The sequence below is a fragment of the Scardinius erythrophthalmus genome (genome assembly GCF_964197995.2).
Source record: "Scardinius erythrophthalmus genome assembly, chromosome: 2".
Classification (NCBI taxonomy): Eukaryota; Metazoa; Chordata; class Actinopteri; order Cypriniformes; family Leuciscidae; genus Scardinius; species Scardinius erythrophthalmus.
In genome coordinates this window covers 5,510,233-5,533,534 of record NC_138222.1, presented here as the reverse complement: position 1 = coordinate 5,533,534, position 23,302 = coordinate 5,510,233, and the positions used below count along the sequence as shown (strand labels likewise).

Sequence of the window (23,302 nt, the reverse complement as noted above, 5' to 3'; positions counted from 1 at the left end):
CAGGTGTTTGTCATTTGCACTTGACCCACTTACGCAACGCTCGTCTCCTTTCTCTCTCTCCCGTCACAGACCTCACTGAACCACGCCCCCCTTGCCACATTGACTTTCGTGTTCACCAAACCATTCTGTCAACAGTTGGAGTGTAACGATACATGTATTCGCCTGCCCCGAACCGTCACGGTACGGACGTCACCTACAGTCAGACGATGAATACAGTCAGTCACTGGCGATCCACACTCCAATCCAGAAGGGGGCATGAGCGGTAATGCAATGCTATTTGCTAACCGCCAAAACAGGAAAAAGAGCAGAGGAAGAAGAGATGATCTACACACCAGGGGGGCAGGGTTTTCTATTATTTTGAAGCTTCCCCGGACGCCACCATTGATTAGCGGACCTCCACCTGCTGTTAGCATCCCATTGACTCCCATTCATTTTGGCGTCACTTTGACAGCGAATAACTTCACATCTGAGGCGTTTAAAGACTCCATTTGTCCATTATTTATTTCTAAAGAAACACGAAAATGTATAAAAGGCTCCATTACCTTGTAGCTTCCGTTATGGCCCCGTAGAAGCAGTTTTTGTAAAAATAGGCTAACGATTCTCTACAAGCGACTCTCTGTCGCACAGTAGAGAGATTACCGTATGGACAGGAGGAGAAGCTCGCGGGCAATCGGGGGGACGTGGAGGCAAAATGACAATATAATTAATCAGAATACCTAGCAAAAGTTTCTCCTGCTCCAGCTCATGGACACCTCCTACTCACACTCTCCGTCTCTGCAAGTTTCTGAAAGGAATGATTCAGATTTCTCTTGGCACAGCTACTAGAAGACAGACGGGTTGCTCACGTCACATCTACGTCGTCAAGCTCAGTTTGAGTCTGCGCAGTACGCTCAGCCATCAGGAAGTGAGAGCTTCTAATTGTCTTCACTTGTCTCCGTTGAATCCAATGGGGTCGCTGTGTCCATTTCTTTTACTGTCTATGCTACACACCCATAGATATCATATAATAAAGGCTAGATGTCTCATGCGCGCTGCTGGCCAATGGAGGTCGGGGGGCAGGGTTTCATAAAATATTGAAGCTTCCCCGGTCGCCGCCATTGATTAGCAGACCATCATCTGCTGTTAGCATTCTATTGACTCCCATTCATTTTGGCGTCACTTTGACAGCGAATAACTTCGCATCTGAGGTGTTTTAAGACTCCATTTGTCCATTATTTATTTCTAAAGAAACACAAAAATGTATAAAAGGCTCCATTACCTTGTATCTTACGTTATGGCCCCGTAGAAGCAGTTTTTGTAAAAATAGGCTAACGATTGTATCATAACCACGCGACTCTCTGTCGCACAGTAGAGAGATTACCGTATGGACAGGATGAGAAGCTCGCGGGCAATCGGGGGGACGTGGAGGCAAAATGACAAAATAATTAATCAGAATACTTGAAAATAAAGTTTCTCCTGCTCCAGCTCATGGACACCTCCTACTCACACTCTCCGTCTCTGCAAGTTTCTGAAGGGAATGATTCAGAATTCTCTTGGCACAGCTACTAGGAGACAGACGGGTTGCTCACGTCACATCTACGTCATCAAGCTCAGTTTGAGTCGCTCAGCCATCAGGAAGTGAGAGCTTCTAATTGACTTCACTTGTCTCCGTTGAATCCAATGGGGTCGCTGTGTCCAGTTTATATACTGTCTATGATGGAGGTCGACGTCTGCACGTTAATAACGTTTGTAAGAAACCAAACCGTTTGTAAATCCATCAAGATTTCAGCGAGATAATAGTATTTGTGTTCGGGCTGATCACTCACCATCAGGTACCACAGAGCCCGCCAGAAAGCCTGCCTGTGACAAGATGGCCGCCGGTGATACCGTTCGAGACTCCGCCATAAGACATCTAGCCTTATATGGATATCTATGTACACACCAACCCAAAACAAGAGTTCAGATGGCACGCAAAAACTTGCTAGTAGCCTATATACACTGAGTTTACACTGAGAAAGTTCTTTACAGTTTCAAATGATGTCTTACGTTATCTGTTTTTTAAGTTCCACTGTTATAATGAGACAAAAAAAATCATTTGGCATTATGGCGATTTGTGTCGTGGAAATCTCACTACAGTCCAGTGATGAAACCCTGACGTGTCCTTAAAATGGGAATGCAAATGTACCGAACTCCTATTGAACCGTGACCCCCAAAACTGGGGTACGTACTGAACCGTGACTTCGGTGTCCCCTGGTCAACAGTCTTGCTGTGTGTAATGGTGCATGGGTACAATGTTTGAAACATTAGGTGCACATGGTCCACCAGAAGGGTTCGGTAGTCCTTGCCAATGACGCGTCCATCAAACCCAAATCATCACTGGTCGACCGTCGTGCTTCACTCTGGGAATCAACAGAGCCGACGTTTGGCATTGGCACGAGTGACCAAATGTTTGACTATAGCAGCCTGACCATGAACATTGACCCTGTCGAGCTCCTGTTAAACAGTTTTGATGGAAACGAGAGTCGAGTTGCGCATTTACCTCTGCAGTGAGTTAGGCAGCTGTGGTTTTATGAAACAAACTGGGTTAGTAAGAACATCCCTTTCAGACAGCTTCAGCTTCCTCTTGCGTCGACAGTTACTTCTGCTGGATGTGATTCGACCTTCATGAAGGTATGCCGTTTTACCCTGGTATACCGTGGCTTTTGATACACCACAAAGAGTTGCAATCCTGGTCACAGATGAGCCACCATCAATTTATATTTTTTTAAACTTTGATATGTCTCACATAATGCTGTGTGGTTTCCAATATGTTATGTACAGCTGTTCTATCACAACCTTCACACTCTACTTTTACTGATGATGTTGTGAAATTAGTGAAGATTGGCCACCAGCCCAAGCATATAGGAGTAAAACCCAACACTATATTGGCCAGTGTTTCTGTTTTTTTTTGTGTGTTTTTTTTGTCTAACCCTGTATATGAACTGAAGGCTTTATTGATGTCAAACCTAGCATGAACATTTAGAGGAAGGGGAATAATAAAATTAATTAATAAACAAATAAAATAAACTAGAATAAACTCTTCCAGGAAACAACTTTGTGTGTTTCAGAGAACTGTAAAGACCAAGCCTTGATGGTAAATGGTATACCAGTTTAATGATCTTTTTGTGGTGGGACTTGGGAGGTACTTCCAGACCAGTGAAAATGAGTGTCTCCTATGGACTGAGACGTCCCACTCAGGCTGAGGGTTTCTTTAGCTGTCCAGCCTTCACTCATTTACACAGATACACTGCATCTTTCTGTACGCTACATTTTCAGCGAGTTGAGGAAGTTTTAAACAGAAGGGGAGGACGAAAGAGGCACACTGACAGAGACAGACATATTGTTGGGACAATGCAACCAGCAGGTAAACATATATCTAAAAACCCATATTTATGCATGTGTTTTGCATAAAAAAAGCTGCATCTAAAAATGTATGAATGTCATTGCATTAGAAACAAAACACTGCACTAACTGGCATTTATTTTTTACAAGCATTATCATAAGCAAGATCACAAACATTTTGTTAGGTTTAAACTACTGAACAATAGATTTGCAGTAGAAAAGGTACTTGGACACTTGTCAAACTTGTCAAACTAGTCTATTTTTAATGTAAGGAACCTGATACTCTGATAGGAACTTGGGGTAATTGTCTTCATTGACTAAAAATGTCCTTGGATTTGGGTTGCCTGAAATGTAATTGCAAATATGACTCAGAACAAATGCTGTTATGATTTTATGCGTTAATCATCATTTTCATTATGTGCATGAATAACCAAGAAAAGTCGCATATGCCATTGTAAATTCTCAACAACACTCAATCTCAACAGTGACACCTGATGTTAGAAGAGGTGAGCCAGTGTCAGATATGGTGGACAAGAAACTCTACAGTAGATGGATATGAATGATTAGTTCAATTTTCAGTGTCTAATTCAGTAACATTAAGGTGTTGTGTAGTCAGCTAATGTCAACCTAAAAACTCACTCATTGTGGTTTGCTTTATGCAAATCAATGTTTTTTTTTGGGCGGGGGACTTTATGTACAAATCATATTAGTTGTGCAAAAGTTACCCATTTAATCAGTTCACTTTTATCTACTGGTACAAAAACAGGTTCTGGCTACTCTCTGTATTTTGCTTCCAACTTGCTAAAAGTAGGAGGTTACCAATGGCCGATTGCATAAACTGATTAGACTACTTAAAAGTTAGTCATTTTTTTCAAGACTCGTCATAATTTTACAGTAAGTTACATAAAAAGGCAGATCAGTCTAATTTGAGACTTAAGTCACAGTCTTGACATAAGTTTCTGCATCTGGCCCCATGCAGGTATACTCGAACTAGGTGGCATTATATTTCCGAGAAAAAGCCTAGCATCATCCGTTCGCAGAGAGACTTTGCTTGATATTTTGTTATCTAGTGCAATGACATGCAACAACAGAGGCCCCAAACAGTCACACATGAATGTTTTAACTATACGGAACAGACAGAAAGTGAGACTGAAAGAGAGAGTGTGTAAATGAGATAAGAGAGGGGGCTACTGTTTTTTTTTTAGAGGTTACATTATAAACTGATGTGTTAAAACCATCTCCTAGTAGTTGAAAAGAGCTATGAATTGCATTCTGTTATGTCAAACGAACTCTTGTTTGGTTAGTTAGTCAGCTTCACACTGAGGGCAATTAGCATAAAATCTTGTGACACAAGAGGAAGCTAATTTTTTCCCACATGAACTGTCTGAACTCATCTGAAACCAAGCCACAACACAATAGAGTATAGTGGCTAGTAACGACCAGACACATAAGAGGAATGTACACACTAAACCCCATTGCTTTGCAGCAGGCAGGTTAGGTGTATTGAATGACTCTTGAAGGTTAGGTTAGGTCTTCTGAAAGAAAAAGACATTTTCTCTGCGAAACGGATGATGCTAGACTTTTTCTCGGAAATATAATGCCGCCTAGTTCAAGTATACCTGCATGGGGCCAGATGCAGAAACTTAGCCACTATGTCAAGACTGTGACTTAAGTCTCAAATTAGACCGATCTGCCTTTTTATGTAACTTACTGTAAAATTAGGACCAGTCTTGAAAAAAAAAAGACTAACTTGTCTAAGCAGTTTATGCAATCGGCCATTGGTAACCTCCTACTTTTAGCAAGTTGGAAGCAAAATACAAAGAGTAGCCAGAACCTGTTTTTGTACCAGTAGATAAAAGTGAACTGATTAAATGGGTATCACGTTTGCACAACTTATATGATTTGCACATAAAGTCCCCCGCCCAAAAAAACATAGATTTGTTCATATCCATCTACTGTAGAGTTTCTTGTCCACCATATCTGACACTGGCTCACCTCTTCTAACATCAGGTGTCACTGTTGAGATTGAGTGTTGTTGAGAATTTACAATGGCATATGCGACTTTTCTTGGTTATTCATGTGCACATAATGAACTAATTATAAACTATGACTAATGAACTTCATGATGATTAACGCATAAAATCATAACAGCGTTTGTTCTGAGTCATATTTGCAATTAAATTTCAGGCAACCCAAATCCAAGGACATTATTAGTCAATGAAGACAATTACCCTCAAGTTCCTATCAGAGTATCCACAGGTTCCTTACATTAAAAATAGACTAGTTTGACAAGTTTGACAAGTGTCCAAGTACCTTTTCTACTGCAAATCTATTGTTCAGTAGATTAAACCTAACAACATGTTTGTGATCTTGTTTATGATGACTCTTGAAGGTTAGGTTAGGTCTTCTGAAAGAAAAAGAAATCACATATTATTAAAGGTCTCTGGCATATCTGTTAATATAGCCTCATCAGAAATTACTGTATAACATACAGGACAGCGGTATCTGTGACGGAAGTGTGCAGCGTTGCGTGACAATTTTGGAAGTGTCAATGGAGCTCGAAAAGCCTGAGGCGTTTTGGAACCTGTGGCTTGATTGCAATTAAAGATGAACATCTTGCCAACTGTTAGACAATGGGGAGGATCAGCTGTGAACCAGAACATAGCGTACCAAGAACTGGAAAAAATATTTAACATAATCTGTTATGTAAATAGTAGGTCAAAGCAAACCACATACTTACCTCAAGATATGAACTTTAACATGTGAAGATCAACCCATATGGTACAGTGTTGCCTCCAGGCAACATAGTCTATTTTAGTTTATTTTTAATAAAATGAGACACCCATTTATTGCTCAAACCTATCTGAGGGGAGAAGAACTCACATTTAATCAACGAAAGAGCTAAAAAAAAAAAAAGGTCACATGACCCATTTTGTGTCCGGTTTCAGCACATGTGCACAGGTCACATCACATGCTCCATATTTTCCCCAGTGAAACGTTTTTCACAATTTTTGCGTCCAGTTAATCACCCACAAAAAAATGTAAGTCCCCTTCACTGGAAGTATTGTCAAGAACTTTACATTATATATCATCAAATGTTTTAGAGGACATAGCAAAAAACTGTGTGTTGCCTCAAGACAACATGGTACATAATGAAATCGCATAAGACCATACCAGGCATAGGAATTTAAATATTATATTATATTATAGTTGTAAGGAAAAGAGTTAGAATTATCTAAATATATTTGCATTTTTGCATGATTTTGTAATGCACTTATAAGAATAGTAATTCACACACTATATCTGCACGTTATGATCTGCACATTTCATAGCAGCTAAAAAAGGTATAAAACACAACTGCCAGTTGATGAGGGTGAGGATGAAGATGAGGAAGATGAAGATGAGGAAGATGAGGTCATAGTGACATAGTGAATCCTACAGGGAGAGAGGGAGGGTGAGATTGTAGATGGAGATGAGGATGAATGAATAAATATGATAACTTGATATGATAACTTGATGATATGATGGTTTGTGTGTTCCACTACAATGTTGCCTGAGTGCAACAGCTGGATATGAAATGTAATTTTTTTTATTAAATATAAAATTTGTAATACATTAAAATCTGTATTAAATGTGTTTGTGCAAGTGTCTGGTTAAAGAAATTTATGGTTTCAATAAATATATTTCTTTTTTCTACGTGAAAATGTTTCAATTTGTCCAGTGTGGTACAATGGTGAGGCACCAAACTTTTTAAAAATTAAATAAATTAAACATTTATGAAAATGTTTATTGATATTGTTATAGTGTCCTATTTTAAGCATACAGGAAAACACCACAAAAAAAATCCTCATTGATATCATAGTGTGTACCATAAAGGGTTAATAAATTAAGGGTAGAAGGAAGAAATTAAGAGAGAGAGAGAGAGAGAGAGAGAGAGAGAGAGAGAGAGAGAGAGAGAGAGAGAGAGAGAGAGAGATAGATAGATAGATAGATAGATAGATAGATAGATAGATAGATAGATAGATAGATAGACAGACAGACAGACAGACAGACAGACAGACAGACAGACAGACAGACAGACAGATAGACAGATAGACAGATAGATAGATAGATAGATAGATAGATAGATAGATAGATAGATAGATAGATATTTTTTTAATTACTGGATAGATTTTTTTATACACTTACAAAGAACAATTGGTAACACAATGTTAACATTAGTAAAGTACATTAGTTAACGATGTAGCGATGAAAAATAATTCCAAAGCATTTACTAACGTTACAAATGGGACCTTGTTGTGTTACAGAAGGCTAAGTGTTAAGAGTCCGTCCCAATCCCAACTTCCGTCCGAGACCTGCAGTTAATGTGACAAACTTCATCTGCATAACTTCGTTACAATAACACTCGATGTTCAAACAGTGTGCGTGCATGTGTGTGTCAACCTCAGAGAAAACATTTACCCATTAAATACTGTAAATATAATTTTGAGTCAGTCCCCTGCCTGCCCACATTCCTGCCCAGGTTTGATAGTGAGGGGAACACCTATGAATACGTCATAGCTGTGCCGTGCACGCGCTGTCCACACATCGCGCATTTACGTTGCGTTACGCCTTTGTACGAAAAGTATAGTGGGTTACTTTAATTGTTAAGACTGCGCTCTTTGTACGGTCTGAGGCTGAAAGATGTGTTCATGTTCTTGAGTGGTTGAGAGATAAAGTGCTTGAGCAGGTGAACAGGAGTCAAGAGCTGAAGCGCTGGAGCGAGGTCCTCTCTGAGCACAAGTAAGATTTGACATTTTCATTCTCAATCTCAAGTTATAAAGTTGCCGGTTCCAGCGTCTAATCAAAGGTGACTTTTAAACGTTAAGACATTAGGCTACTCTCTTTCGGGAAGGACTAGCCTTTTTATGATTCGACTGCCGATTCAGAGTTACAGCCGGTGTAAGTCTGTAAGGTGTGTGTGTGTGTGTGTGTGTGTGTGTGTGTGTGTGTATGCATGCATGCATGCCCCCCCCCCCCCTCCCCCCCTCAGCTGATCTCTGTAAAGTGTAATCAGTCGCCCGTACAACAGTTGACATACAGGTGGTAATTGTCTTGAAATAATCTCAGAAATGTTACCGCACATGGTGGTTATGTGGCTATATAAGAAGCTTTTAGCATTGCACAATATTCAATAACAATTGAAACGGACCAATCCTTAAAAAAAAAAAAAAAAAAAAAATGGCCATGGGATCCGAAAAAATATCACTAGTTCCTACCTCAAAGACATAAGCTAATAAAAAAAAAAGAAAAAAAAAACATTGATTAGCCTATTTGATTCATTTAACAAAATCGATTAATTAGGCTAATTAATTATTAAATCGCAAATAACAATTATATTATTCAATACAAGCATATAATAATGTCTATTTCTGACAACTCTCGGAAGATTTTTAGCATGGTAATGGATATGACAAAGTTAATGTATTTGGTCTTGGCGGAATAGATGTGCCAGATGCTGCTGTTGATTAGGCTATTGCTGATCTGCAAAGCTATGAATGCCAAAGCTGACATAATAGCAAACAAACAAATAAATAAATATACGAAGAATTGTAAATAATAATAATAATAATAATAATACATATGTAAATATACAAAGAAATGTAAAAAAAGAGAGTATTTATTTTTTATCTCCTTATTTATGTATAATTGATTATAATAGTATGTATAATTAATACTATTTTTTTCCAACGGCTGCGATTATTTTTTTTTTTAATGCGCAGCTTGTCACTAATGTACGGCTCTGTAAACGCTGCTCCATCTGAAAGCACTGTGAGATTGAGTCACTTATAACGTGCATTTGAAAAAGCAACACGAGTCAAACATCTTTCCAAACATGAGAGGCATTTATGAACCTCTTGTCCAACAAAACAACATTTAATAACATGCTTTTACTCCAAACTCACTTCATCCTTCTGTGAGATGATGTGGCTTCTTACACAGAATAAGGCAGTCGAGTGTTTATTAGTCATGTTTAATCAATCAAAGCGCTTCAATCTTCTGTTTATTCGGCTACAGCGATGATGCCCATGGGGATTTCCTGGAACGATGTGTGTTATCTCCGAAATCACCATGTTTACATGGCTTTTTTATAATTGCTGGGTGCCGGTGTTTTTTATGCATTTGGCCAATCAACATACACTTACGGCACTGGTAGTGCTGAAGTATGAGCTAATTTAGTTCCCCCAAAAGGAGTTCCTAGAACTAAAATCGTTCCTAGTTATGCAGTGCGAACATGCCAAAAAGCAGGTACTTCCACCAATAGTTCTAAGAACTATGAAAAGGTTCCTCCGGTGAGAAAGCCCCTGTTCATACTATATAGAACGTAGCCTACTTTTTTAGTGGTCGTGAAGTAATTACTTATTCAAAATAAGTACCTACTCAAGCCACCCAGTTGTTGCCACCTACTGGTGTGTCGATGTAACGACGGCGTGGTACAAATGTTAGGCTATGCTATAGTCTGCACTCTTGAAAAGCTCTCGTCCAATCAGATTTACTCTACGACAGCCATTTTGAAATCATGGTTTTAAAAAACTGTAGGTAATCAACAATTTTGTAACATCACATCCTGAATGGTGGCTAATCCAAGGTAGCGACCGGTGCCATTTATAGAACCCAGGTTTTAGCCCTTAGACTATATAAAACAGCTAGTATTCATTCTAATTAGAATGTTTTGAACAAAACATTTGTTTTATAGTATTTTTGTAGTTTTACATTTTTGCAATTTCATGTATTTTTCTGCGTTAACAAATGTTTTACCCTTAAAAACTGTCAAACACTCACTAGCTGGAGTAAAAGATGTGACAACTATCGCTGTTTCACATTTATAGCCGATATGTATGCGTCCAGGTAAATCACAAACAGAGCCGAACCTGACCTCCCTGCATGGGCCATAAGCAAAACTCTGTTAAGGGACCCTCATACCTGACCCATGAGCCATAAACCATTTGCCATTGCAACACAGTCACACCTGACACCCCAGTGCTCCCACTACAATCCTCCCTCTTTTAACTAGTACTAATGAAAATGTAATTCCCGATATCAGAAATCTTAATATCAAGAATTCACATTTTAAATAGGCCTAGTAGGCTACAAATTTAATTATTGATATCAAAAATGCATCCTGAATGAATAAAAGCTAAAATAGCTTGTCTTAGCATGTTTTAAATGATAAAAGCAATACGTGATAGCCTACTTGATGGTTATTATTTACTGAGGGATGTGCATCCATATTAAACAGTATGTCCAGCCAATCAACATTTGAAATGCAATATAGCCAATAAATCTTTAGTCATTGTCAATACATTGCTTTCCATCTTGCTTTATTGCAGAGTTGTAACTAAACTGACTTGTGGATGTGGACAATGAGGAGTGCCATCACGCCCATATATTGTACCGGTCCCCACAGATGATTTGCTGGTTTCATTTCGTGCACGCGCATGTGAACGCATGTTAACGCGTGACGCGGTTATCCTTTCCGAGCTGCAGTTTATAAACAAACACCGTTGCCCTTTGTCGTTTATCAAACGTAATAAATTGTTGTATTTCACTCTCACAAAGTCACAGAAGAGAGACTAGAGAGAGATGCACATCACTTTAGGCTTTTGCTGACATCAAATTTGGAGAGGAGAGAACACAGGTCTACCTGACTGCTGTTCCCGCAATTCAACCCCCCCCCCCCCCCCCCCCCCCGACCATCGATATTGATATCAATATTCTCATCGATATTCTAAACTTTGATTGACACGAGGGGGAGGAGGGGCCTTGAGTAATTTGCGGGGCCTACGCAACTTGCGCTGATCGGCTCTGTGCACAAGTTCAACACATAATTTACCAGAGCAGAATGAGCTAAGCCCGCATTCAACTGGTGTTGCTTCAGGAACTGCCCAAAAGCACATCTGATAAGAGGAACGCGTGTGTCTGTAGTGATGTAGTAGATGTGTGTGTGTGTGTGTGTGTGTGTGTGTGTGTGTGTGGTTGGTGCGTGAGATAACACGCATTCGTACGGATCCAGTCAGTGCTCTGCTTGAGACTTCATGTAAATACTCTAGAAACGATCGCGATCTCTCTCTCTCACTCTCTCTCTCTCACACACACATACACATACACAAGCGCGTCGCGTGCACGACACACAACTTCCACTATATCCACCTGGAAACTAGATACAACGCACATTTGCACCAATGAAGGGTGAAGATGATGTAAATACTGCGATGAAAGATGAGGAGGCTGATGGCTCGGGTGAGTTTCTCCTGTTTTGTGTTCAGATTCCTGATTCGTGCGCGTTTATTATTTTAACAGTGAATATTAAAGATCGACAAATATTGAACCGCTACGTAGCTATACAGAATTCAATTGTCAGACAACATTAATTTCTAACGCATGGTTATAATGCCCAGATTGCTTTGCAAGACAGTTTATGACATCCAGGAATGTTATAAACAATGCATTTGAGCAATGACCTGTTGACTGATGTTATTAATTATAAAATAGTACTAATATTAATCTCAGATAAACATGCTTGTGTTATTACATGAGCATCAGTGTTCTGTGGGTTTAGTCACGCATTGCCTGCAGGCAGCGCGCGGGCGCGCGCGCGCACACACACACACACACACACACACACACACACACACACACAACAGAGAGTGCATGAGGAAAATCCATCTCAGCATCATCTTCACCTGAGGGGGAGAGAGAGAGAGAGAGAGAGAGGGGGCGATGCATGTCAACCTGAGCTGGCAGAGGGGATTTTCCCATTCGGGGAAAGGGAAGGCATGTCTTTTCAGAGAGAATTTTAAGGGAGAATATTAGTACATAGCCTATATTGTAGAATGTAGACATAAAACCTGTAATATTTTCCATATTTCTCTGAAGATCAGCAACAGAGAATCAAAGTGTGACTAGATTCATGATTGATTGGTGAAATTCCATGAGACAATCAAATGCATCACTCATTTAATGGGTGTCATTCTGAAAAATGTTTTAATTTTTCTGACATCATTAAAGTGGATGTAATCAAGCTTCATTATTTATACACTGGCAAATGAGTATGGTCCTTTTAAACACAAAGAATATGAAAAGTGATGATGGGTTGGGGTTATTCGTTTTCAGGTTAAGTACAATTTTTAAAGCAGGTCAGATGAATTGTGATGATTAATAAGCATATTATTATGAGAAAGCAAGCACAAAGCATATATCATTCATCAGTAGCTGTGCAGTAGCTCAAATATGGTATTGTTACACTTTTAAAAGAACATTTTTTTTTCTCAATCAAATTCTGTAAAGGTAATTTCTGATTAATTAGCGAGGCCACGTTGCTGCTAAATCGCTTTTGTACTTTTAATATATACTGACTGACATCCACCATAATAACACTGATGATAAAGAGGAAACCACACGATGAATCAAAGTTCATCACAAGTAGCCTTTCCACAAGCTGAGGTAAATACCATCATATAGAAGGTCATGCACACTGACACAAATGCAAAACACCTTCATGGTAACAAACATGACACTAAAATAATGCAATAAACATTAATTTAACAACAGAAGATGTAACATAAAACCCTGATGTACATAACTGATAACAAAAAACTAAGAAACAATTATTAAAACTAAAAACCATCAAATGTGAAGTGTCATACAGAGAATTCTAGGCATGTCAGTTTACGGCTTTTCAGTTTCAATTATGAGATGATTTGTTAATTTACACTGTAAACCCGAATAAGTTGGCAAAACTCAAAAAATGTAAGGCGATCAGTTGCCTCAAATTTTTTAAGTTAGAACTGGGATTTTTATTTTATACTTATACATTTTGATTGTTCTTAACTTGAAATGTTTGAGTACACTAATTCATACATTTAACTTAAAACTTTCATGTAATCTCAATGTGAACACTTTTATTAGTATAAACTTAGCTAGCTTTAACAAGCTATTTTGCAAACATACTAATTTGTTAACATGTTAACAATAGTATGTTATACAGTAGCACTTGCTGTATGAGTGCAACAATATAAAGGTTTTATTTGCTCTCAAATCAAGCCGCATGCACATCTTCATGCACCAGCAACTCTCCTAAAACCAACATTAACAGAAATTCTTCTGAATTAGCATAACAAAACATTAATCATGACTAAATCTCCCACTTAACATTATTCTTGCTCAAAAAGAACATTATTACACTTAATTTTAGCATTTACTCTCCCTTTTGAGTGCCATCGGCAAAGCATGCTGGGAAATAGACATCCCAGTCGTTTCAGTTAAACTTAAGTTCGTCCAAATTGAAAGAAATTATTTAATAAAACTCAAAACAACGAAACAGTTCAGTTTCCTAAAAATATATCAGTTCTGTGAACTTGAAAGTAAAAGAAAAAGCTAAATACTCATAAAAGTTAATTTGACTGAACTAATTAGTTTAAAGGGTTAGTTCACCCAAAAATGAAAATTCTGTCAGTAATTACTCTCCCTCATGTTGTTCCAACCGCGTAAGACCTTCGTTCATCTTCGGAACACAAATTAAGATATTTTTGATGAAATCAGAGCTATGTCTCACTCCTCCATAGGCTGCTATGTGACCGAAACTTGCTGGCCCAGAAAAGTCATTAAAGAGATCGTTGATATAGTCCAAGTGACTACAGTGGCTCAATCTTAAGTTTATCAAGCGACGAGAATACTTTTTGTGCGCAAAAACAAACAAAAATAACGACTTTATTCCACTTTTCATTTCCTTCTCTCTGGGCCTCGTAGTGTTTTTGCGCTGCGCGTCTGTGTTGCACGTCATCACGCATCACACACATGACCGGCGTCGGCCAATAGTGAGCCTACGTGGTGACGTGTAACACAGACACGCTGCGCAAAAAGACTACGCGAACCAACTAGAGGCCCAGAGAGAAGGAAATGAAAAGTGGAATAAAGTCGTTATTTTTGTTTGTTTTTGCGCACAAAAAGTATTCTCGTCGCTTGATGTACTTAAGATTGAGCCACTGTAGTCACTTGGACTATATTAACGATCTCTTTAATGACTTTTCTGGGCCAGCAAGTTTCGGTCACATAGCAGCCTATGGAGGAGTGAGACATAGCTCAGATTTCATCAAAAATATCTTAATTTGTGTTCCGAAGATGAACGAAGGTCTTACGCGGTTGGAACAACATGAGGGAGAGTAATTACTGACAGAATTTTCATTTTTGGGTGAACTAACCCTTTAATTTAAGTTTGTCCTACTCAAACCAATTCATTATTTTTAGCGTTAGGGTTTACAGTGTACTTTAGTGTAAAATTATATGAAATGTAAGGTTAGACCTATAATCAAACATTTTTACCCCATATATATGCCTTGTGCGCCGGGGAAACAAGCGCGCTGTCATCTTTACAATGTTGTGCCTGAACTTCCAGTTTTGCAGTTCTCTGTATATTTCAGTGGCATCGCTGTCGGAGAGTAATTCGCTGGAAGTGGATTTACTTATTGTAGAGTTAAGGAAAGTTATCATGAGCATTGTAATGTTTGAAGCAGATGTCACAAATGTCAAGATTTTAAAACGATCAAATCCGTAATAACAATGCTGTGGAATAACAAACTGGAAGACTGAAAAGGGGCGGGGCTACATGAGGTCTATAGTACAGGAACGCACTGTTAGCTAATTAAAAGGTTGCATTTTTACAGTTAAATTACAATATATAATTTTTTTACAGAGTAGCCTTTGTGTTCTCCTTCTAATGGCAGCTGCTTTTACATGGTTTCTAGCTGGAACAGTTTTGGTTATTAGCTTGTCTGCATTGATCCAGTTGATGGATCATATACCAGCTCATCGGGCTGAGATTGTTCTGTTAGAATTTGACCAAACCAGTTAAAGCTGGTAAATCACCTTTGACCAATAACAAACTAGCTATCATGTTCAATTGACCAACTTGACCACCTTACACTAATATGACATGGATTTCCCAGCTGGAACATAAATCTAATCCCGCAATGACTTAAAAAAAAAAAAAAAAAGATCTGCAGTAAATATTATATAATAATATGAAAATGATATAATATTATGACATTATTACTTATTTTCACATTTCATATGCTGTTTTATTATTAGGAGTATTTGTATTAATACCTCTAGATAAGATGTTGTATTAAAACCCCTTGTTTCAATATGTCTGTCAAAAATATTGTTATTGTGTTATTTATTGTGATCACATTCAAATTTAATCTGAGTACAAAAGGGAAAAAAAAAGGCAAGCTTCCCCTTGGAGCAATCTGAGGTTACACACACACACACACACACACACACACACACACACACACACACACACACACACACACACACACACGCACGCATGCTCTTGTATCCCACAATGACCTACATATGCATTCTAGGGAAGAAAATTTAGCCACGCTTTCTATAGGATATTACTTTTTTAGATTTTATGTTTCACCATAGAATAACACGGCTGTTTACCACTCCATTTTTTAAGAACATGATATGATCTATTAGGTTTTAGTCAAGGTCTTAAGATGTCATATTTGACGTGTACATTTATCTTAAATCAAATGTATTTGCTTTCAGCTGCTCTGTAATTGGATTGAGAGCCTTTATTGTTTCCTGCAGTGATTTACATTCATTTAGAAAAATACGTTGACCCCTGCTGCCCTCTCTTTTATTTGTGATCTATAAAAAAGCGATGTCATGATGGTATTAATATGGCATGTTCCAAAACTCAGAGACTTTTAGACGATTTTGAAAAATTGCACAACAAAGAAAAATTATGATGTGAAAATAATAAGAAATATTTAAGATTCTGCACAATTTATTGGTCACTAATTAAATTTAGAATACTGACCATGTGACCACTTTTATTTATTTTTTAATATTTATGATTTAATTGCAATAAAGGCTTAAACTAGTCCCAGTCTAAAATGCATGTTTGAGTTGTTTTAAGATAGTAATTTTACCCCTGGCATGACCTGCTTTATTTTGCATATGCTTATGCATGTTAATTTCTACTTGTTGTGATGTACAAATCTTTGTATATTTTTTGTTGCATAAAAAAAAAAAAAATTAAGATAGCATTGATCTATCTTAGTTAAAGTATATCAGTGCCATTATTTTGTCTCAAGATGCACACCAGTAATGTTTTTTTCTAATACATATTTATAAAAGCTACTTAAATTTCCTAAGTGAACTACTTTTATGTTTTTATCGAACTTAAACTCATGTTTAGCATTCAAGCTTTCTTTTTCTCTTTAAACGCAAGTCAAACTAAACTTCACACCGGATGATTATTTGAAATCCTGTATGACACAAATAGTTGTCGAGATTAATTTAGCATTTAGCAGTAATGTTTGCATTGATGAACTGACGTTCTCTCTTCAACAGGTGAGAAACTCTTGGGTTTCAACAGCACAGAGGAGCAGGCGTCAGGGCCGGGAGGACAGGACAGCATGTGGCGAAATGAGAGATATGAATCTGTCCCGTTGGACGTGAAGGGGATTGATGAAGACAACTCGAAAGGCACGAGGGATTCTCTAAACCCCCAGACGGGCTCTGCTGTAAGTCACAACAACAGAGGAAACCTTCCTCTTCTGCACACATTTCACTTCAGGAATAAAGACACATTACCGGTTTCTCTTTAAACGCTCATGTTTTTCCCAGCGTAATTTGCAAGGCAAAATTTGGGCAAATACGTGAATATTTGAATGCTTCAGTTTACACTTTTGCAGTGATGTCTCTGGAAACAGGTGACGTATGAAATTAAAGCGTGGGAGGTTAAATTACATAAAGTCACATTTGCATTGTGATGCTTGTGTTTATGCAAGGCAAATACCCTAATTCATAAAACCACCAAATAAATGTGTTTCACGAAAAGCTAAAGCTTGCCAACCACGTCTCGGCTAGAACACGTTTCCTTCGTTTCCGTGCTCCAGATGGTGTGATGAAATTTAAGCACTACCGATCTTTAGTTCTCTGCGGGTGTGCAAAAGTATTTTGCATGCTGAGGGCGTATTTGATTTTTTGTGTGCAAATTTACAGGACAGATGGGTCACTTTGAAATACCCTCTGCTAATCCTGACTGAGTTTATTCAAATTTATTCAACCATGTGTTTGGTGCTTGTTAATAGATTTGGTACTATTTGAGTGTGGTGTGTTACACGTCCTTATAAGGATATAACCACATATTCAAGATTGCACGTGTACGTACGTTTTGGCCCTCCAGCTGTTAAAAAGCAAAACTGCAAGTATTTTGTGGAAGAACATTGTTTTGGTTGTTCTTCGGCTCTGCGTGACCGTGTTAATGAGTACGTTTATCCTACTGTTCATAAAACATTCACTACTAGGCTTAAGAGATTTAACCAGTTTAGATGGAAAGGATCTCAAACTGACTAGCTGAAGACGTTACTGTAGCTTTACCCATTAATAGACACGGTGCTTACTTGAAAATAAATTCTAACAAACAACCGTAATTAAAATGATCTTCACAATAGATAATGCATTACAATGAACTCTGTTTGAGAGCTACATATGACAGTTTTTCTGTTCAGTCAAATACCGTACCTGTGGAGTAATAAAAACACCATCATTTTTACAACATTTCAGATACCTCAGTTCTTGCCATCTCCGAAAATGCCAAGCTAATGTTGATTCTTGTTTTATTACGAGCTTTGGCTCATTCTCTTTTTGCCAGCGAGCGGACTCTCCTATGTTCGGCGTGGGATTCTTTTGAGTTTGGAGATTTGGAGAGTTTGGAGATTTTTAGCGGCTCCATGTCAATCTTTTTCGGTTGTTGTACAATTAACCTACGAAACTCCATGTACGGGTCAAAGTAGCCAGAGGAACCTTACTCTATTAATATATTCGTATATGACGAGACACACACAGGCGAGTGACGCAAGCATGCAATTTCTCACTAAAACCAAAAGGTCTAATATTTAAACTCTTATAACAGGCTCACCATTAATTTGAACAAAAAATTTACATAATAAGGTACACTATACACTCTTAAAGGGGTGATGAACTGAGAAATCACATTTTCCTTGAGCTTTTGACATATAAGAGGTCATCATCATACTATAAGAATATCCTGTAAGTTTCAGAACTGAAAAGTCACTTGTTAGTCCAATAAAAGCTTTTATTGACACCAGGCGCAGCGAACGACAAAGTGGATCTATGACATCAAAGGGTTTCAAACCCCGCCTCCGCAGAAGATCAACGCCTACTTCAACACTGCCTGTTTAGCCCCGCCCACCGATTCACACATTACATGAAACTCATTATAATATGCAAAACTGTTATCCAATCATAGCAGTGGGCGTTTACTTCCAAGTCTTCAATGCGGCACGCCCATAAAAACCGAGCGTTTCAGGAGCTAGGCTCAAAACCAGGGTAGAAAACAGCCTATTACTCATTCATTTTTATGTTTTTTAATGTAAAAACCAAGCGAACGCCATAAGTTGACATCAGACAACAATATAAAATAATTAAAAAAGCCAGTTCATGACCCCTTTAACAATCATCCGCTGAAAAAAAAAAGCACTTGACAAGCGCTAAACTTAATTTTGCATCCTTGTAGGGAAGGAAGTCTCAATTATAATATAATCTCATTAATTATAATTGTTTGAGTCAAGACTAATCACACTAGTTTCATGAATATGACTAATTAGAAGATGCAGTAGTTTCCTGTCAATTACAGTTAAGCACAGGGGAGAACTTGAGAAATGTTTTTTGCCTATTTGACTTCCTATTCTGAGCTAACGTGATTTGTTTGTTGGTACTGTTGTAAATCTCAGCATTGTGGTTCTCACTTCCTCAATACACAGAAGTGGCATGGCAAGTGGTTAAATAACTGGTCTGGAAACCCAAAGGTCCCGGGTTCAAACCTCACAAGGGATTATACATGAAGCGTAGAGTTGCTGAGTTTGGCTTTAAGCAAAGCGCAATGAATTTTCTAAAACACGTTGTCTGCAGTAAACTAGGTATATCTAGTGATAAATTACACAAAAGACTCCTGTGTGTGGCATTGAGGAACACACATTAAATCTGAGCTGGAGGGAAGTTTAAGATAACGGGCTGATTGCTTCCCTGCCCTGATAAATGTATTATTGCACTCATTTGTTGAAAATGAAAATTAGACTTTCACTCAGTGTCACCTTGTCATCATTGGTTTTGAAGAAAATGTTCTCTGTTTCTCTGTAAGACAATTCCACTTGTACATGCTTTCAGGCATCCACAAATAGTTTTAAAGGTTCTGTAATCTGTAGACTGGAATGCAAATATACACTACTGTTGTAGAAGTAAAATAAAAATACAGTTAATAGGGAATATTGTGACATATTATTACAATTTAATTTGACTGTTTTCTATGTGAATATATTGTGAAATGTAATTTATTCCAGTGATCAAAGCTGAATTTTCAGCATCATTACTCCAGTCTTCAGTGTCACCTGGATCACAAAACCAGTCACATGTCGCACGGGTATATTTGTGGCAATAGCCAACAATACATTGTATGGGTCAAAATTATCGATTTTTCTTTTATTCAAAAAACATTAGGATATTAAGTAAAGATCATGTTCCATGAAGATATTTTGTAAATTTCCTACCGTAAATAATATATAAAACATTTATTTTTGTGAGTGGATGCAGCACAATCGCCAACATAAATGGACAACTTTAAAGGAGATTTTCTCAGAGTTTTTGCACCCTTAGTTTCCAGATTTTCAAGTAGTTGTATCTCAGCCAAATATCGTCCTATCCTAACAAACCATACATCAATAGAAATCTTATTTATTCAGCTTTCAGATGTTGTATAAATCTCAACTGCAAAAAATTGACCCATGTGACTGGTTTTGTGGTCCAGGGTCACATATGTGGTTCATATTATCAGTGCTGTAAACAGTTGTGCTGCTTCATATGTTTGTGGAAACTGTGGTACATTTTTATTTTCAGGATTCTTTGGTGTATATAGAAAGAGCAGCATTATTTGTAATGATATAAAAAACTTTAATCTCACCTTTGATCAATTTAATGCATTGCTGGATACAAGTATTTGTATCCAGCAATGTAGTAATCAAATTGACCCCAACATTTTAAACAGTAGTGTAAATGCATAGGTTTCAACATCATGATGTAAAACAAACAAACAAACAAACAAACAAGCAAACAGGTAATTTGTTAACTGGGATTTGGTTGGTGGGTAGTCGCTCTCTTGCCTCTGTGTTTCTATGTGTCCTTGTTCAAACAACCAACGCCCCAAACTCACTGCACTCAAACCAACAGAGCCACAGTGTTTACCATCTTCTGGAAAATCAGTCTGTGAATGGTTCAGTTATAGTTGTCTCAACATGGTAAGGTGGAATATAATAAAGAATTGGACAGAAACATAGGACCAGAAATCTACCACACCCTTCACATAAAGTAGGAAATCGTTTGGCACGTTAGTAAGAAGTCTGTTGATTTGATTTGATTTGATACTTTAATCCCGAAGGAAATTCAAGATGCACAGGCATGCTTACGTCTGTTTGGAATTGACAAAGGTTACTAAATCTTACCAAGATTAATGGTATTTATTTATTTATTTATTTATTTATTTATTTATCCCATTATTGCTTCTGTCCATATCATTTTTAAATCTCTTTACTTCCTTAAAATAACCTGAATGCTGACCAAAGTGCTGCACAACAGACATAACAAAATATCGGCATTCAATACAATTTAAAAACGAATCAAATATATCAAAAGAAAAACATCAGATAAGAGTTGATTTAATAAATTGTGTACTTATGTATGATCACAAAATGCATATAATCCTCTTTCACATACTGATTTTGTTCCCAGCTCCGGAAACCTCGACAGTCAGACGAGAGACCGAAAGACTCGAATCTGTGGCCGTACTTCCAGGATGGCCTGAGGCGGATAGATTACGTGCTCACCTATCACGTCCAGAAGCCCCATAGCGCTCGCAAACAGAAGTCCCGTTCCTGCTGCCTACGCGGGCGTAACCGGACCGGCTCACCGGCCCACGTGGACCCCGAACTCGCAGCCCAAGAGCAGAGGCTGGATTACCACGAGGACGACCTGCGCCTCCGCCGGGACGAGTTTGAGGAGAACCTGCGTGAAATGGGCCTCGAGATTGAGAAAGAGGAAGGGGTGAGTGCCATCCGGGATTCATAATCTCATTTGACATGAATTTAGCAAGAAATTTTGAGGATTCAGCACTATTCATAGGTCACTAACATAATAAGCACATTTTTAACTCCTTCAGATGGTTAAAGTTCCCCTATTATGCTTTTTCGAGTTGCACCTTTCATGCAGTGTGTCATAGAGCGGTTTGTGAATGTTAAAGGTCTGCAAAGTTTGAGAAAGCAAAAGAAAGACTCGATTCTGAACTGCTGAAACGAGTCGCCATCAATTCCAGTCTCACTTCATGTTACATATCCGTGTAACAATATAACACATTTGCATAATGCTAGCTCATTGGCTGACAGTGAACCACATCTAGTACTTTGGCCCGCCCTCAAACACTGTAGTTGTAGCTGAGATTGGAAGAGTTTGGTTCGTGTGTCATCATGTTGAGAAGACACTATTTTCAGCGCTGCTAATCTACTTAGCATGCACTTCAAAACGTTGAGGACTTGCGCTGGAATTGACTATGACCAATGCCGTAAACTGTCTGTCAGGTTTATGTCCTCGTTAGAAAAAACTGAAAAAAGTCGGCACACCAAAGCTCCAAAATAAGCTAAATTTCTTTTGTCGAGCACCCAATCCTGAGCATATTTTTGTACATGCATATCTTGTATTGCTATGCCTTTTAACAGCAGCATTCAAGTACGAAATTCCTTCTTATTAAAGCTACTAAAGTTATCCAGTCAAGAGTAGTGAGCGATTTTCTGTTTTTCTGTTGTTGTTTGATTCACATTAACAGCATGTACTGTACATTCGGCTGCTGCCACTTTAATGCACAGATCTGATATACACGTGATTTCTTTCACAGCTGTTGTTTGAGTGAACTTTTGTGAACTTAAGTGCTCACGCTTCGGATGTGTGTGCTCAGAAAACCACATATGTGAAGTTTACACTATATTATGGAAGCTTGTTTCCGCCACAAAATAAAAAAAATAAAAGATAATTGCGACTTTTTATCTCACAATTGCGAGATATAAAGTCAGAATTGCGTGAAATAAAGTCAGAATTCTGAGATATAAAGTCAGAATTGCGTGATATAAAGTCAGAATTCTGAGATATAAAGTCAGAATTGCGAGATATAAAGTCGCAATTGCGTCTTATAAAGTCAGAATTCTGACTTTTTTTCTCGCAATTGCGACTTTATATCACGCAATTCTGACTTTATATCTCAGAATTCTGACTTTATATCACGCAATTCTGACTTTATAACACATAATTGCGAGTTTATATCTCGCAATTCTGACATCTTTTCTCAGAATTGTGAGATATAAAGTCCAATTCTAAGGGGGGAAAAAAAGACGGACTTTTTTTTTTTTTTTACCTCAGAATAGTTTATATCTCACAATTCTGACTTTATAACACGCAATTCTGACTTTATATCTCACAATTCTGACTTTATAACACGCAATTGCGACTTTATATCATGCAATTCTGACTTTATATCTCACAATTCTGACTTTATAACACGCAATTGCGACTTTATATCATGCAATTCTGACTTTATATCTCCCAATTGCGTGATATAAAGTCAGAATTCTGAGATATAAAGTCAGAATTCTGAGATATAAAGTCAGAATTGCGTGATATAAAGTCGCAATTGCGAGAAAAAAAGTCAGAATTCTGACTTTATAACACGCAATTCTGACTTTATATCTCAGAATTCTGACTTTATAACACGCAATTGCGACTTTATATCATGCAATTCTGACTTTATATCTCCCAATTGCGTGAT

The 23,302-nt window shown here is 37.9% G+C and overlaps 2 protein-coding genes across 2 annotated transcripts in view; one reads left to right on the top strand and one right to left on the bottom strand.

The window, feature by feature from the left end:
* The window catches only part of LOC308687271 (apoptosis regulator BAX), a 423,052-nt gene that overhangs the window by 21,889 nt on the left and 377,861 nt on the right, over nt 1-23,302 (bottom strand). The window lies entirely within an intron of this gene.
* The window catches only part of ano1a (anoctamin 1, calcium activated chloride channel a), a 52,936-nt gene continuing 41,155 nt past the window's right edge, over nt 11,522-23,302 (top strand). The window contains exons 1-3 of the mRNA XM_081359720.1: nt 11,522-11,640; nt 16,768-16,940; nt 21,223-21,534. Coding sequence (XP_081215846.1) covers nt 11,583-11,640; nt 16,768-16,940; nt 21,223-21,534 — 543 coding nt within the window. The 5' untranslated portion in view covers nt 11,522-11,582. The remainder of the gene's footprint in view (nt 11,641-16,767; nt 16,941-21,222; nt 21,535-23,302) is intronic.